A 17,915-nucleotide genomic window follows, 5' to 3' on the forward strand; every position below is an offset into this window, starting at 1 on the left:
GCGACGCTCGGAACTTTCGGCCTCTGAGCCCGGAACACGGGCGGTATGTCTATATAGCCCGTAAGTACGGCTTCCACGGACGGAGTGTTTTTTCAGTGCTTGTTTCACTGGAAAAAAAGTTCGGTAAATCCGAACTAGTTAGGATCATATGGAACCAGGTTTTGTTCGGTACACACAACTGAATTATTCGGTCTGTTCAACCGAATTGTTCGGTTTGTGCGACCGAATCATAATAAATTATCACAGTTTGGTTCAGTGGACCGAACAGTTCGGCTGAGTAGACCGAATAATTCGGTCGTGTGTACCGAACAAAATCGTGGTTCCATATGATCCTAACTAGTTCGGATTTACCGAAATTTTTTTTTTCAGTGTGTTAGTTTCTGAGTTTGAAGCAACCGGCTTCATACTAATTGAATAATACTGCAGATATCAAAGAATTCCCCATCATTCCAATTATTAGCTCCTTGATATGACTCAACATCGTTGCTGCTTCGTGGAAGCTTTCGATCGAAACCTATGTCTTATGTTTTAATTTTCAACCATGAGGGACAACCTTGTAGACAGGTCAAATTTATGACGTCTAATTATGACTTTCGTGCAGAATAAACATTATTTATTGAGTTACGATGTTTAATTGTTAAATGACTCATTTTTATCCGAACGACTGCAAATAATTACTGCCTAGGCCACAGGGGAGTGACCAACATTGCACGTCTAGCGCACTGTTAATGAGCACGGAGTCACCATTTTGTTTTTAATGCTCTGTGTATCCTTGTCCGGGACGGCAAGAACGTGCGTATGGACATGCAATTACAGAGATTTTACAGAGAGTTGAAGTTATGTAGAAAAGAACTACATTTGGACCACATCTTGCAATAAAGACCCACTATTTCTGGCTCATTTTAGAAAATATACGACATTGGTTTCCCTATGCAGAGAGGTGATTTTATGGAAGAGGCAGAGATAGTGGTTTTATATTGCAAAATGTAATCCATTTAGATTCAGACGTTCAAAAGGAACCAAAAGACGTGACATTTTGTAAACTGGGCTCCAGGAAGAAAGATTATGAATGATCATATTCTAGATTACACTAAGAAAAAAACGCATTGGATCTAGAGTCGAGACTCTTGAAAACATTGACAAGAAAAAATACTCTTGGTTCAATCAGATTTTTGCTTAAATCAAAAGTAAATCCGCTCAAATTAAGAGGCTTGGTTCTTGATCCAAGCAAAAATCCGATTAAGTCAAGAGTATTTTTTCTTTTCGATATTTTTAAGAGTCTGTACATTAAATCCAATGTGTTTTTTTTTCCAGTGAACTTATGAATATTTTTCTTCCAATTTTCCAGATAATGTTGTTTGCAATACCACCTAAAGTTCCTGAAAAATTCAAGAGAAAATATTCATAACTTTACTAAAAAATAAACATTTCACTGCTGGAAATTTGGCAATTTTCGAATGTTCATACGGCGCTCTTTCTTAGCACGGCAGCATTTTGGGCCAACTAAGAAAAAGAACTTTTCAAGGAACGACTATAAAACCGGCCCAGAAGCTCATAACCACAGGAAGTTCAAACTGAAAGCCAGCCGATTGAGGATTGAGCGCAGGGAGTCGAGCTTGGTCAGCTGATTATCAGATGAACGCCTTTTTATTTTAAAAAAAACCCATGTCCGTCGTGATATGAGCCCTGTCATGCATGTATTTTTATGTATCGCACGGCTCACGTCATGACGAATATAGTTTCTTTTAATTTAAATACGCCCAGATCTAGTTAATTCGATCCTGATCTCGCGTCCCACGAAACTGATTATCATTATCTCCATTTTATTCCGGGAGAATATATAACCACCGCAAACCCGTGATCAATTGAGCGTATCGCACATAACTTCGTTTCTCTCATGAAAGAACGTAACTAGATTTCAATGTTGCCAAATGTCCCTTCGCAAATTGCATTTTTACACAGCGAATATGTGGCGTTTCTTGCTGAAAATCTCACTGATTTTTCTTTTAATCTAATGGAAAAATCAGAAAAATGTTGTAAAAAAATTTCACAAGTACAATGTTTGTAAAAAAGTGAATTATTTGAGTCAATTTTGCAACCTTGAAATTGAGTTACGTTCTTTCGTTCGGGAAACGACAGTAAGTACTTATGTCCGAGTCTCCTTTCAGCGCTTGCACGAAGAAAATGCATCATGCAACGTGCAAAAATTACAGCTCATGCTTGTGCTGTTCCAGGTTTAAATACAGATCAGTCAGAAATACATTCATTTTGATAATTTCCTTGTCAGATTTTTTTTGAGACAGCCGAATGTCCCACTTTTCGAACGGGATTCTTTTTGTGACAACCAGAATTTTATTTGGGCGAAGAGAATAAGTCTAGTTGTCAAACAAAGAAATCCGATGAGGTTTTTATGAGAGTTGCGTTTTTATAAGTGTTTTCCGAACGTGTTCCTCCAGTGAAAATTTATTTTATTCTTCAAGAAGCTTCCAATAGCAGAACTCCAAAACCACGTATGTACTCGCACCTATGCTGCTGGTTAAAAGTCACTCCTGTTCAAGAGAAACGTAAGAAAAAACGAGGCCGAATTTTTCTTCTTTCTTTTCTTTCTTTTTCTTCTTTTTTCCTTTCTCCTATCTTTGGCTGTCTTGCTCTCGTAGCATTTGAAGCTCTACAATTAATGAAATTATCAAAAACAGAACAATATGGAAATAGAGCTAGGGCTCTTAGAAGACGGCGCAGAGATACAACTATTCGTACTTGATGGATGTCCGCGTTGCGTCTACAAAATTGAAGGCGCGATGACACGAGGCGTGCACTTGCAATTCTCTGCTATAAGTTGCTAGTGAGTTATTACTCCTATTTTGAAGAAAAGTTAAAAAATAAGGTCAGATAGTCCTCCTAGATGTTCGGCTGTGTAGCTCAAGTAGTCCTAGAAGCAGTAGCGCAAGTAGAAACAAACATAATATAGTAATGGAGCATGAAAAAGGAAGCGCGTTGATAACGGCGCAGAGATACAACTATTCGTACTTGATGGATGTCCGCGTTGCGTCTGCAAAATTGAAGGCGCGACGGATCGAGGCGTGAACTCGCAATGTTCTACTCTATGCTGCTACTTGAGTGTCGCTCCTAATCAGGAGAAAGGCTAAATTACGAGGCCGTGGATAATGATTACGCCTCTCCCACACTCAATTGTGTTGCTCACACAGCCCTTGAAGCACCACTACAATAAGACAAATGGGGGAAAATGAAATGTAGAATGATGAAAAGGAAGCGCGTTGGTGACGGCGCAGAGATACAACTATTCATACTTGCTGAATGTCCGTATTGCGTGTGCAATATTGAAGGCGCGGTAGCGCACAGTGTGAATTTGTATACATTTCTGTTCTTAAAGTTAAAACAAATAAACTATTTGACTTTTAATTAGATAGACTCAATTAAAGTACTCACATCTGTATTGCATTGCAGTGTTTCAACTTTTCATTTAAAATTTTAATTTTTTGGAGGAAAAACAACCAACGTTCCCATTCGGAAATTGTTGGAGTTTACCTCGTCCATTTGAATGTTATTTCCATAAAATTCTAAATAATAAGGTTGGTCAGTGTCCCCTCCAAAAATCTAAAATATAGGACAAGAGATTTCGAAACACTGCGATGCAGATGTGAGTGGTTTGTTTCCATTCAACTCGCTCTAAATTTTCTCTCGTATGCATACTAGTCACCCTATGTCACATTTTCCACCTCGATGTTAAATTTTTCCACCTCTGAAAAATGAACTATTGGGAAATTCTGAAATACTAACAATAAGTGATATACGTGATTCTAGAGCTCAGCTGTCACAGTAGGGTATCATAAAGTCCTCAATCAGAATTGATACCATCATGACTGCTGCACAATGATTTTAAGACGACAAAAGTCCCAGACGCATGAGCTAAAATCACACGATCCAATCTAGTTGTTAAAGATGGATGGGGTCAAATGCCTTCGAAGACTGTGATTGGCTTACTCGATGCTTAGCACCAATCAAAACACATGACCTCGATAAATTGATGGCACGGTTTGATCGTGTGGTTTGAGCTATTGAGTGTCCCAGGGTATTAGTCCATCAGACTGCGAAGGGGTGTTCCATGATGGGCCAAAATAAAACACCTTTCTTACCAATAAAGTTTTTCTTTCCTCTAAAGAGCTACACTAATACTCCCTGCCTCCAATAGAGCTACTCCCCATAGAGCTTCACATTCGAACTTCTGAATTAATCATCATCGATGTTTTTGAATTTTGGTGACGATTTTTGACCAAAACTCATAAAAAATACCATTTCCCATTTCTTATAGCACTGATTTTATCAAAGAGTGCATTACAATGAATATCTCAATTTTAAGGAGGATTTCAGGAGTCTCATTAGGGGATAATTAAACGTTTTACTTCAAATTTGGTGGGGCTATAGAATATTTGGAATAGAAAGTAGATAAAATCAATATGCATTGTAAGAAATTAGTGGCAGACACGTGCCCTGTGTGACGTAGATATTTGACAGTACGTTTCGGAACAGGAGCTCAGTGTGGCATGAAACGTAAGAGAGAAATGAAAGATTGCGAATTCCAGTGAAATACTTCATGAAATTTCACGAGGCAATGAAATATTTCATATTTTCAGGAGCTAGAGTTTGCAACCCACACCCAAACACACAAAAATAGAAGACAGTCACAATTTTTGAATTTTTAAATTTTTCGAAACAATGAGAAGAAACCGGCATTTTCCAATATCTTTTATAAATCTCTTAATTTTATGAAATATTTCACGTGGAATTTCAAGATTTTCTTACTCTTAAAATTGTGCCACCCTGCACGTGCTGTCCATACTGCCGTGCTAAGGAAGAACGCCGTATGAACATTCGAGAGTTTCCAAATTTCCCTTGATAAAACGTGTATATTTGACGCAATTTTCCCTTGAAATTTCAAGATATTTTAGATTAAAATGCGCGCAAAACTGTCTGAAATTTTTGGAAAATAATATTCACAATTTTCCCAGTGATTTCGGTTTTTATCGGAGGAAATTTGGCAACGGCTGAAGGCTCACACGGCGTTTTTCCTTAGCACGACAGCATACGGTCCGTCCATCACGCAACCGAAAGCAAAAACATCAGGCGAACGCTGGAGACGAAAAACCTCACATCCCAACGAAGAGGCATCCAAAGCTCCAACGAATGAAAGACGAAGGCACAACGCAACGATTGTTCCTCGCCTCCTTCCATGTTGGGAATCGTCGCAAAGGTTACGTTCTCCGCGGCGGGCGGGGGAGCGGGGGGCTGCCAGATGCAAACGTAGGGGGGACCGAGAGGGGGGGGGGGCAATTGAGACGCAAAGAAACTCGTCGGTGCAACCCCCCCTGCCGGAGCAGAGAGAGCAAGTTATGCATACAACTAATCATAATTATCATCTTCACTCCACGTTCGCATTGCTCATGCCGTAGAGACGAGGAGGGGGGGGAGGGGGGGGAGGGGAGACGGTGGTGGGGGTCCAGGGGGGGCATCGGGGGGCCGCGTTCGGGGGACGGCTCTCGTCAGCTCCTCCTAGCGATCCGCCTCCCTCTCGGTTCCAGATGTCTCGCGCCGAGGCCAAAACCGCGCAAGTGCACGCGCTATCGCGCGTGCACTTGCGCGGTTTTGGCCCGGGGGGTCTCTCCTTTCTAATTGTTCCCCGAGACGTCTGGGCTCCGTCTCCTGCGAATTTCGTCGCGCGATTCCCGTCCTCTCATTCGTTTGTCGGTTTTCCGCCCGCAATTCCCGCCGTCTCTGCCGCCCCCCCCCTCCCCCCCGGGGGGAGAGAGGGGGGTCGCGGCCCCCGGCTGTTGGGTTCCTCCCGCTTCGTATGGATTTCTTGTGCGAGCGCTCGTATCTCCGGTATTTTTGCCAATGGAGGGTTTTCGCGATTCCGGGGGGATTTGACGGGTGCATCGCGGAATGGAGGAGTTGGAGGTGTGAAGAAATGAGGTATCTCCGAAAAAGTTGTGAAGAGAGAAAAATACTCCTGTTCATACACCGAGAAAAAAAATTGGTAGAATTTACTATTCCTTCGCGCTGTATTTTATACAGCGTGAATTCAAAGTCGATTTGCCCCAACACTGGAAAAAATAAAAAAAAACACATTGGATCTAGAGTCCAGACTCTTAAAAACATCGACAAGAACAAATACTCTTGATTCAATCAGATTTGAGCTTAAATCAAGAACCAAGCCTCTTAATTTGAGCGGATTTTTTTTTTAATTTAAGCTTAAATCTGATTGGATCCATGTCCTTTTTCTTGTCAATGTTTTCAAGAGCCTAGACTCCTAGATTTTTTTCCAGTGATGATTTGTGGTTTGACATGCAGAGAGCAGTGGAGGTTAGGAGTCGTGGAGCTCGAGGGAGTGCTGTAAAGCGACCTACATGCATGTATGTATGTATGTATGTATGTATGTATGTATGAATGAATTCAAAGTCGATTCTGCCAGAGGAATGGTTACCTGGTTACCTGTACCAGTATGTGTATAGTAACGTTTACCTTTCTTCTGGCAGAATTGACTCTGAATTGACGCTGTGTGAAATACAGCGTGGAGGAATGGTGAATTCTACCAATCTTTTTTCTCGGTGTAAGGAATTTTGTTGGGTAAACCGGGAATCTCCTTTAAAGGACATGACATCTTCTTGAAAAACAGGATAGCCGTTCGAAACGGAGATTCCCCTGTTTTTTTAGCTAGATTCCTGTTGTTTCAGGAATTCATATCGATCCAATCGAAAATTGGACCGTGTTTAGCAGGAAAGAACCAAGCCACTTAGCTGTCTCTAAATGTAACCGAGCAATGTAATATTTCACAAGAGAACTTTGGTGCGAATTCTTTTGAAAATTTTAAGGGATTTGTTTCGTACTATGCGGAAAACTCACTAAAATATTAAAAAATCTGCACAATTGTTTTCATGTAAAAATTTGAATTGCCCAATTAAAATTGACAATAGCTGATGCGACTTGGTTCCTCTTTGCTTAGCGTAGTCCAATTTTCCATGTTTCTTGGAGCTCCAGGATTTTATTGAGATGTGGGTCAAAATGGCAGTTTATAATATTTTCAGTTCGAGTTTAAAGTTGATTTTAGCGATGATAACTTTACCTTTTTTTTTTACTCACCAAGAGATACAATGAATCTTGAACGGTGTAAACTTGGCAATGCCGTAACGCTATAAAACCAGCTTTGAGCGCAGGCTGAAATTTTTTTAGCTGTATCTAGTCCCATCATCCGATTTTTGCCAGTGACGTTGCGAGGTTCACAAAAAATAGGTGAGGAAAAATTCTATTTTGAGAAGGTCTTTCATTCGTAAAAGAGAACTGCAAGGTAATTTTACTTGGTCTTTCAGCTGGATAAAAAGAGAGACTGTAGGCAACTTTTGCCTTTGCAATTCCTGGAGTAATCTGGTCGAATGATGTTTTCCATTTAAAATTTTCCTGCCGAAGTGGTATGATTCCAAGACTTCCGTGCGATGGAGGAAAACGTATGAAAATGCATGTTTTAGTAATTGACGTTTATAAATAGCAAACGCCAAAAAATGACATCATTTAATCGAGTATTTCCTCACTTTAAAATCCATTTCCCACTTTTTTCCATCATTTCAGACGAACAATAACCTTAAAAAGAAAACCAGTGTCCTCATGTAAACTCTATTTCTGAGCGTATAGCCTTTGAACATTTTCCATGTGACATTTCGTCCTTCCAAAACCAGTGCTAAGATAAAATATTCTACAGAAACTCATTTAGGCAATGATGAAAAATGTAGTATTTTCAAGATTCAACAATTTCCTTTCTGTTGACAACTGTAAGTAGTGCATAGTGCAGAATTTTTTTCTGAATTTCAAACCTTAATCTAGTTTGCTTGTTTTTTATCCCAAGCTGCTGAAAGGTGACTTTCTATATTCATCATTTGGACGTATTTTTGCCGAAAGGAACTATGTGCATTAAGACATTATCCCTAAGACCCATAAGAGCATAACAGAGCTCACGTCATAATGCACATACTTCCGTATGACAGAAATACGCCCATTTGGTAATAATATTACTAATGCAAAGCATAAGAAATATGATGATATAGAATTCCCGCAAGTTGTTTTTGCGCCTCAATTCACTATTTTTCTAAGTGGGCACTAAACTCAATTTATACAATTAATAATCTGATTACCCTAAAAATAACGTAATTCAAATATTTACCCTAAGAACTTTTTGTTTTCTCTGTAGGAGATTTTAATGTTGCAAAAACGGCAATTTCGATCTCATTGAGAAGTTTACTTCAATTGCAAAGTATATACTTTTCGGATATTTTAAATTTTGTTTCGATCGATTTTACTTCTCTCGTCGAATCCTAATTCTAGAAACTGAAATCTCATTTCGACGGCGAAACTGTAAAAAAGCGAAACTCAGTCTGCATGCAACGCTGCAGTCTTCATGTCAACGTTTATTTTAAAGTGGAAATATGTTGTATGGCATTTTCAGGGAACTTCCATATTTAATATTTTCTATAAGAAAGTTTTGATAGGGTTGGTTCGTTTTCCATTTTTTAAATGAATGGGAGCAGAGATTTTGAAACAACGCGAACTAGTTACGCATTTTTTAAGTTTCTGCATGCGTAGTTTTCAGCCTGACTTTGCAAAGGTTTTTTTTCCCTATATTTTTACGTCACTTGAGGTGTCATTTAAATTTCTTGGAAATGTCAATACCATTAGTTCGAAGAAACGTTAGTGGAAATAGAATTTATAACACGCAAAGTTCAAAATGCACTCAGTTCGTTTCATTTGTCATTGTTTCTCGTACGAAGAAACGTAATTCTATTTCAAGGTTGCAAAATTGACCCAAAAACTAAGTTTTCACCAGAATGTACTCGTGAAATTTTTATCCAAAATGTGTCTGATTTTTAGACGAGATAGGAAGTAAAATCAATGAAATTTTCAGTTAAAAATTCTCAAAATTCTCCTGATGTAAAAGTGCTATTTGCGAGGAGAATTTTGGCAAAGTTAAAATTGAGTCACGTTCTTTCGTAGAAGAAACGACGTTATGAAGCTTTTACCTCGAATTAATTATATTTCATTCTTGATTTGTAAAAAAAATTGATTTGCGCAAGACAAACGATAAATATTTCACGTGACTTTTAAAGGCGTATCCCATTATAATTTCGACCTATACTGCCGCGCTATGGAAAAACGCCGTATGAATATTCGAGAGTCACCAAATTTCCTCCGATAAAATGTTACTTTTGAGGAAAGCTATGGATATTTTTCCTTCAAATTTTCAGGAGCTTTGGTTGAAATTGCGATCAAAATTATCTGAAATATTGGAGGAAAAATATTTACAAATTTCCCCAAAAGTTCGTAATTTACCGAAGGAAATTACTGACAACGCCTGAAGGTTCATACGGCGTTTTTCCTTAGAACGGCAGTATATTTCTGTCAGTTTTTTTTTCTTTAAAAAAACACGGAACTGGTACATCCGTAATTTGTGACGTTCTGACTTATTCACATTTTTGATGATGAGTTCAAGAAAGGATGTCTTTGATACATGCATGAGTAGATCTCATGAGATAAATGTTTCGGGGACATTCAATAAGTTCACAAGATAGAAAAGAAAGAACAATCATGATTTGAGAAATAATAAGATTTTATCACATTTAAACTTATAAGACATCAATGAAGATATACTCAAAGCAAAATTAAAATGAACTAAGGTTCTTAATTTAACTGTATCAACTCTATATCATAATTTAATAGCAAAATGTGTAATGGAGTTAACATATCTACAAAATGATACGTAAAAACAACACAAAATATTTAACTATGTGAAATACCTCGCTCACTGAACGATTCGTTTCAAAATTGTTGTGACTTGTACAGGCGAACATTTTTAGCGACAGGAGATTGTAAATAGTCACTTTAATTGAGTAGTGGGCTAAGTGAAGTAGAATTAATATAATTTCAGTAATCACCAGCGCTCAAAATAAGTTAAAAATTGATAGTTTTTTCGTGCCATTCATTGGCATGGCATCAGTTCAAAGTTTGTCTATCGTGTAATCCAGTTATTATAAACTTTAAAATCGATTTTACAATTAGACTTACACATGTACACTTCAATTTCTTTTCATGATTATTACATTAAAAAACGAAAATTATATTTGCTGTAGACAGAGCTATACGCTTTACAATTCTGCTGGAGCATGTGTAATTTAACTTTTTTTCTTTTTTACTTGAAACTTTAAAGTTTATATTTGCCCACCTAAGAATATACAACCAAACGCCAAATATAAACGGAGCACTATACTTAGAAGTTATTGACGAATTCTAAATTAATAAGAGTATTTTGTAAACTCTTCATTTTAAAGCTGACAATAGTAATAAAATCGCATACTTATGTTTAGTCATTATTCTTCAGGTCTATACATCAAGTTCCTTGTCCAGTGAGTAGAATTTTTCGTAGAATATTTCTGGTACTATGAGTTATTTGTGATAAAATGAAATTAAAAATAACCAATTCACTAAATTTTAAATACGATGAGAATAAGACTTTGGGATAGATTAATGCAAATGTACAAACCCCGCTATTCGGACTCACTGTGTTATCTACAATAGTATCGAAATCAACAGTAATAAATTAATCGTAAATAGTTATGAAGATAAATGACAATACTACAGGTGTTATAACTATTACTTACTATAATGAGATCAAAGAAAACTTCAGAAGAGAGAAAATAACATATTTTTGTTTCAATATACCGAGTAAAAAAAAAATACAAAGTGTTTAAACGTCGTTTTCTCTTATCATCAAGTTTTGCACTTGAAAGTTCAATCTAATAACTTAATCGGTTACCAAATCATAGAAACATTTGTTCATAAACGCAGTCACAAGAATTCATTTAAATTTGGTGTACGAATATTTTACATAGACTGTTCAGTTAGCTGAGCACCAAAGATCAAACCAGTCTTATATTATATATTATATTATATATTATAGTCGACAATTTGAATCTCAAATGACCTGGGAACTGATAGGATAGGGGTCAAACTTAAACCATTTAATGTTTTTATTACTTCAAATGTACAATACAGTTAGTAGTTGTCAAAGTATTGACTAGTTTTAACGCGATTCTTTTTTTGGCAATTATAAATATCAACATGATCAGTCATTTTGCTTCTTTAAAATATGTTTCAACTACTTCATGGAGAAGACTGTCACCCTCCGACTATCAAAAATTTAAATTTTTACAGAGATGAGAGGACGTATAAATTAACTTCCATTCTCAAGGCTTTTGAAAATTACCTAATATATTTACAACATACATATGTATAAAAGGAATAAAAAAGGATATATCTTTCAGATAAAAACAAAGAGACAATATGTACAATCACTTAGTGATCGGATTTCCTCTGGAAATAATAGTAATGAACGAAAATTGTGGGCAAAAGCACGGATGAATAATATAGTGGTCATTGGCGGATCCAGCAACTTCAACACCGGATTTTCTCCATTTAAAGCTATGTTAAATAATCGATTCTTGTCGGAGCACTTACTCCCTCTAAGAATCGATAAATTTCCATAGGTTTAAATGGAGAAAAGCAACGTTGCCAATTTGCTGGATCCGCCAATGAAAGTGGTTCTCAGCTTTGAGATCCTGTTGCGTACCTAATTAAAAGATGATATCAGCAAAGAAAAAACTAAAAATGTATACTCCTCTAAAGAGCGCAAAAGCTATTTACAGAATAAAATGACCTAAAAGAGAACAGTCTAATGATTTTTTCGTTTTATTTACACATCTACACGGGTCATAAATACAATTTAAGTATTGAGAATATAACCAAATTTATTTCCTTCCATTTGATACCTATTTGATAAATATTACCTACAAAATGTATTACAATTAATCTAAATACAAGTGTTCGTGAACACAATTATTTATTCTTTCTATAAAAGAAACAGATTAAAAATATGCATTATTTGGCTTTTACATAGTGTACAAAACAATTACGAAGTTATTCAAAGAAAAAAAAGCACTGGTTATTAAATACAATGACCCATTCTATGAATAGATCGGCATAAAAAGAGATTTAAGTATAGAATACAAACGCTTTACATTCACAAAAAGAGGTCTACTGTTGAAAAAGTAGTAATAATTTACAAGAGCACAACCTTAAATTGTGGTTGACGACTGACAGAAGTTGTGGCATTCAACTTTAAATTCTGAGGAATTTCTAGTTACGAAGATTTAGATGTGGCTTCTTGAATCTTTCTAAACTCAAATAATCTGTAAAAAAACAAAAGAAGATGAGATTATAATATGCACCACTTTGTGTCAAAAAGTAGTTAAAGCACAAGCAGTACCTAAGCGTGAAAATTATCTCTGAGTCCTCAGCGAGGCAAAATTGTCTATACCTCGGAAACAAAAAATTCTTATTTCAAATTATCATTACATGCTTCAAAAATACATTTCGGTACAAACATGCCCGGTCCGAACATTTTGAAACATGAGTGTCCCTCTATAGTTAAAAAAGTAAATGAAAAAATTGCTTTTGAGCTTTGACAGATGAAATCCCATACTCTCTTCCTTCTTAATATACTGTAAGTGTTCATTCTCAAAGAGATTCTTTCTTGTTTCGTAAATTTAAAAACTTACCTATGATTAGGTGGCTGTGCTGAATAAGACTGAGTTTTTATAATAACCAGCTCTGGAATCTGTAACATACAAAACGTAGCCTTTTGTTAGAGATTGATTTTAAAAATAAGTACGTGAAGAAAAATAAGAAAAAACTTAAGTGTTAATCACGTAACATCACCAGGATGAAAAAAATGGCTCTCTGTTCACACCTGAAAAATCGGTTGAAATCAGTTCTCGACGATTGTCAATGTTGCATAGCAAAGTATTGAAGGCGCACTGGTGAAATGATCGAGTATCGATACTTCCCCATCTGAAACTAGGGTAAAGTATCGATTATTCAGGTATTCGTCACGAAGACTCTGTTTATCCATCTTTTACCATAGGTTGAAATGGCAGATCAATCTATATATCGCACAGCACGCCACGCCACTGAGCGACGCGATGCGTGCCGCCGTGATGAATCGCCATAAAACGCAGGATGCAACTATTCGTACCCGACAATTGGCCGTGTTGCATAGCAAAATATTGACGGCTCCATTGGTTTCTTTCGTCAACCGGGAATCTCTTTAAAGTAATACTGCAAACCTTCTAAATATCGGACAATCCGTTTGAAGGAGTTTTACGATTTGCTCAACGAGAATGGAGATGTTGCATGTGTGAGGAATTTGCGATTTGACTGTTGATTCTCAAGCAAAAGTTCGCAAGAGACACGATGGTGCCTCTGGTTTTCTCTAAAATTAACTCCCAAGCTCAAAAAAAACTGTCGAGTTGAGGCCAAAATGAAGGGGATATCCCACGCTATCCTGACAGTCCACGTCTACATCAAGACAAACTCTCCATGCAAAGATAGGGAGCAAATACATTAGCAGGGTTGCCGTGTTTTCAGTTGTGGAGTCCCCAAATAAAGTGGCAGCCCTGTTAATGTATTTGCTCCCTATCTTTGCATGGACAGTTTGTCTTGATGTAGAGGTGGACTCTCAGGGTAGCGTGGGATATCCCTCCATTTTGGCCTCAACTTGAGAGCTGTTTTTGAGCTTGGGAGTTGATTTCAGAGAGAACCAGTGGCACAATCGTGTTTCTCGCGAACTTTTACATAAGAATCGCAAGTTCCTCACAAATGTAACATCTCCATTTAAGATTCGCGAGTGGAAATTTGGCACCGTCTGAAAGCTCACACTCCGCTTTTCCTAAGGACGGCAGTATGGCACTCTAGGGGACAGCGATCGTGATCGGAAAAATGGCGCCGGACAAGGGAGGGGGATGGTGCAAATGGGGGGGGGGGGGCGGCTAAGGTGGATGTAAGCAGGCTAAAGCGGCCTCGACTCCGCTAGGATTCCCGCGGATCCGTGATAAATGATTCGCGACCCATTTCTGCGTCTGACGCCCATACCGAGGGAGGGCGAGGGGGGGGGGGAGCGCTCGGCGAAAAAAATCCCTCGATATCCCAATACCGCACCGTCCACCCCCCCACCCCCGCCCCGTCCTTTAACGGCGGACGCGATCTTTAGCCAACCTGAATAATCATCCATTATACGGCTTACTTTTTTTTCCATATTTTTTTAAATTGTTTCCCCGAGATGCAATCTGGTTATTACGCCTTGCCCCCCCCCCCCCCCCTCTCACCCCCCTTGCCTTCCCGTTCTACGGTCGAGTATTATTTTCATACAATTTACAATAATCAATCTTACGTGTTTTGCGTATGCATAGCTGCCTTTGTAATCGCCTGCCGATTTGTTTCATTCTTCTGCCCCCCCCCCCCCTCCTCTCTTTTCCGCTTTTTTTCCCCGGCGAATTTGTTCCAGCCGCAAGGTGCCTGCTGCCCGCGTCAGTCCGGTCAACATTCCAATATTTTCCTTCGCCCCCGCGTCGGCCCCGGAACATCTGAGTATTATCGAATTAATTGTTTCAGCTTCCCCTCCCACTCCATTCCTGGCGGACAATTATACATGAGTTGATGAGCGGGTTTTTTTTATTCCCTCTCGACCCCGTCCGCCCTGAATCGGCGATGTTCGGGGGAAAAAACTGGAACAGGAGAGGAATTAAAGGGTGATGACTCCGCGAGGCAAGCGTGGAATCGATCAGAGTGGACCACTAGACAGGGTATGAATTTAAGCATTCTAATACATATTTCTTAACCAAAATTTCACCTAGAACACGATTCGCGCAACGAAAGTTACTAAAACCAACTCTTAACGAAGATATTAACGTTTTTATTTCACATTGGTTACAGGAAATTTGAACTGCCCGCTCACAAGAAACTCAAAGCTCTACGTGAGTCAAATCGCGCACTACAATGGTTTCAGCAAGTTTCTCAATCGAGCAATGTTCATTTCCCACCATGTGTTGTTCAAAATATACGCAATTTGCTATAGCTGAGCCAAAGCGTCAAGACTGAGGTTGTCAGATTTTTATATAGCTGAGACGTTCATGATAACGTTCAGCGCGCGATGTGAATCACGTAGAGCATTGAGTTTTCATTAGCGGGTGGTTTCATTTCACGCATCAAGAATCATTAAATATCTTCGTAAGGGGTTAATTTCGATAATTTTTGGTGTGCGTATCGTGTTTTATGTGAAATTTTGGTTAAGAAACATGTATCAGAATGCTGAAATTCGTACCTTGTCTAGTGGTCCATGCTCACGATTATCGGCAAGTATTCGCTCATGTGGTTTCGTATGGACCGAGTTTAGCAGGAAGGAACCGAGCCACATCAGCTATTGCAAAATTTTCTGAGCAATTTAATTGTTTTCAAGAGAACGTTTGTGCAATTCCTTTGAAAATGTCAAGAAATTTGCTTCTTACTATGCAGTAAATTCTCTAAAATTTGCATGAAAATCCACACAACCGTTTTCGTGTAAAAACTAAATTGCTCAGTAAAATTTGGCAATAGCTGGAGTGGCTTGGTTACTTCCTGCTTAAACCGATCCATGTAGTACTAAATTTAATCTAAATGAGCTATAAACACATATTTAGCTTGTTCCATGGCTCCTCTTTTATTTAAGAAATAAAATTTCTCTTAATAAATTTGCACTCATTCAGCATAAAAACGTCCACATTATGTATCCAACCAGGAGAGCTTTGCGTCAAATATCTGAAAGATCATATCATTATACAGTATACACCTGTATACTACTCCTAGTTCATAATTCGTGGTAGAGCTTCAAAGGCTACGTGAACAACACAGCCGGAAATAAGAGAACGTAATCCGGCCTCGTTCATTAATTCTCACCCTAATAACAACATAGAGTAGAGCATTGCGAGCACACGCCTCGCGCCATCGCGCCTTCAATTTTGCAAACGCAACACGGACATCCATCAAGTACGAATAGTTGTATCTCTGCGCCGTCATCAGCGCGCTTCTTTTTCCTTGCTCTATTCCCATCATGTGTTCGTTTCCATTTGTTTTATTTGTAAAGAAGCTTCAAAGGCTACGTGAGTAGCGCAGCCGAAGCCAAGAGAGACGTAATCTGGCCTTGTTTTTTAGCATTTATCCCGAACAGGCGTGATCTCTCACTGGGAACTCAGAGCGGAGCGTTGGGAGTTCACGCCTCGCACCATCGCGCCTTCAATTTTGAAAATGCAACACGGACATCCATCGAGTACGAATAGTTGTATGTCTGCGCCGTCATCGATGCGCTTCCTTTTCCGTCCTCTGTTTCCATCATGTGTTTGTTTCCGTTTGTTTTATTTGTAGTGAAGCCTCAAAGGCTATATGACGTGGTCCATACACGAGGGAAAAAAATTGTAAAAAATGAGCCATCAGACATGGTCTGAGGTAGAATGAAAGGTCACGTGTTTTCTCTTCAGTTTCTTACATATTGTATACAGGGAGATTATTTTTTTCTTGTGTGCATGATTCTTTGATTGTCTACCACGTGGAGGTTGCTGTGCTCAGGCAGAGCATAATACGAGCCTTTAGACGTTGTTTCTCCTACGATAATACACGAACTTTTTCCCTGCCACGTAAAAAACCCCTCCAGATTCTCGCCTTGGTATTTCCGCATTACTTATACCGCATACTTTCCGGAGTTGAAAAAGTCGAATTAGACGAATTTGGTCTGTTTATCTAAAATAATGAACCACTGGACAATGTCTGAACTAGAAACACACGTAACATGGTTGTATCTAGCGTCCTCTTTATACTGAGAGTTAAGACAGCACCCCCTCATGGAGTCACAAACGGGAAAAAAGATCACACAAATTGAACGTTTTTCGTAATCTTTGATCGGCTCATTCTCAAATTCCTTTCTCCGTTCCTTCTCTCATTCCGTTTGTTCCTTGTCAAACCTGTGATTCCTCGGTCCATTCCAGATTATAATCTTTGCAACTGGTGAAAATGTAATCTTTATTCCCGTTTGTGACACTGTGGAGGCCTAAAATCCGGGAACCAATCAGAAATAGATTCACATTGTCTTGACTCCTCAATATAAAGAAATTCTAGTTGTATCTGTCAATTTCAATATTATCGGCCGGCTGGCCGCGATTGGCTAAGACGTATAAAGTGACAACCATGATGTATGTATTGAAAGCCCGTCGCATGTCGCGATCCTTTCAAAACTTTAAAAAGGAGAGTTGACACTGCCTTCTCGCGAGCTCTTTCGAGTAAATAAACTCGCAGAATCAATATCTTTCAAATTCAGACTCGGCGCGTTCGCGTTATTAATATCATTCAAACTCAGAGCTTGAGAGACTCACGCAGCTTTCTGGAACGTTGACGTTTGAGACTCGAACGCCCTTGCCACTTGGTGAATGGTGAGTACCGAAGATCAAGCGTAAAATGAGGGTGTTTCGATGTGGATTTGACAAACGCATCCAGGGGCTTATCTCGTCTCCGGCAAGACGTTTCTTCCGCGAGACGTCATTTTCGGGTGTGATTTGGATTTTGAGAGGGGGTGGGCTTTTTACTCTTCACCTGTCAACTAAGGGTCGTTCCTTGCTTGGAAAATCTTGGAAGAACGCCGTATGAACATTTGATAGTTGCCAAATTTCCTATATAGAGCATGTGTTTGTAAGTGAAATTTTACATAGTTTTCCTTGAAATTTTCAGATATTTTACATTACATCGCGAGCAGAATTGTCTGAAAAATTTGGGGGGAAAAATCCTTAGTTGGCCCGGTAAATTCGGCTTTTATTGAAGGAAATATGGCAGCATCTGAAGGCTCGTACGGCGTTTTTCCTTGGCGCGGCAGAAATGCAGTGATTGCAGTGTTGTAAACTATTCATTTCGATGGCTGATATTCAAAACCATGTGTCTCCATTGCG

The 17,915-nt window shown here is 38.7% G+C and overlaps 1 protein-coding gene across 4 annotated transcripts in view; it reads right to left on the bottom strand.

Moving 5' to 3' along the window:
* Positions 1 to 9,649: 9,649 nt before the first annotated feature.
* Positions 9,650 to 17,915, bottom strand: part of dac (dachshund family transcription factor) — a 439,607-nt gene continuing 431,341 nt past the window's right edge. For all 4 annotated transcript variants that reach the window (XM_019047294.2, XM_019047293.2, XM_019047291.2 and 1 more), the window contains 2 exons: positions 12,672 to 12,730; positions 9,650 to 12,302 (listed from right to left, as the gene is read on the bottom strand). In XM_019047294.2, coding sequence (XP_018902839.2) covers positions 12,678 to 12,730 — 53 coding nt within the window. In that variant the 3' untranslated portion in view covers positions 9,650 to 12,302; positions 12,672 to 12,677. The remainder of the gene's footprint in view (positions 12,303 to 12,671; positions 12,731 to 17,915) is intronic.

This window comes from Bemisia tabaci, chromosome 9 (assembly GCF_918797505.1).
Source record: "Bemisia tabaci chromosome 9, PGI_BMITA_v3".
Lineage (NCBI taxonomy): Eukaryota > Metazoa > Arthropoda > Insecta > Hemiptera > Aleyrodidae > Bemisia > Bemisia tabaci.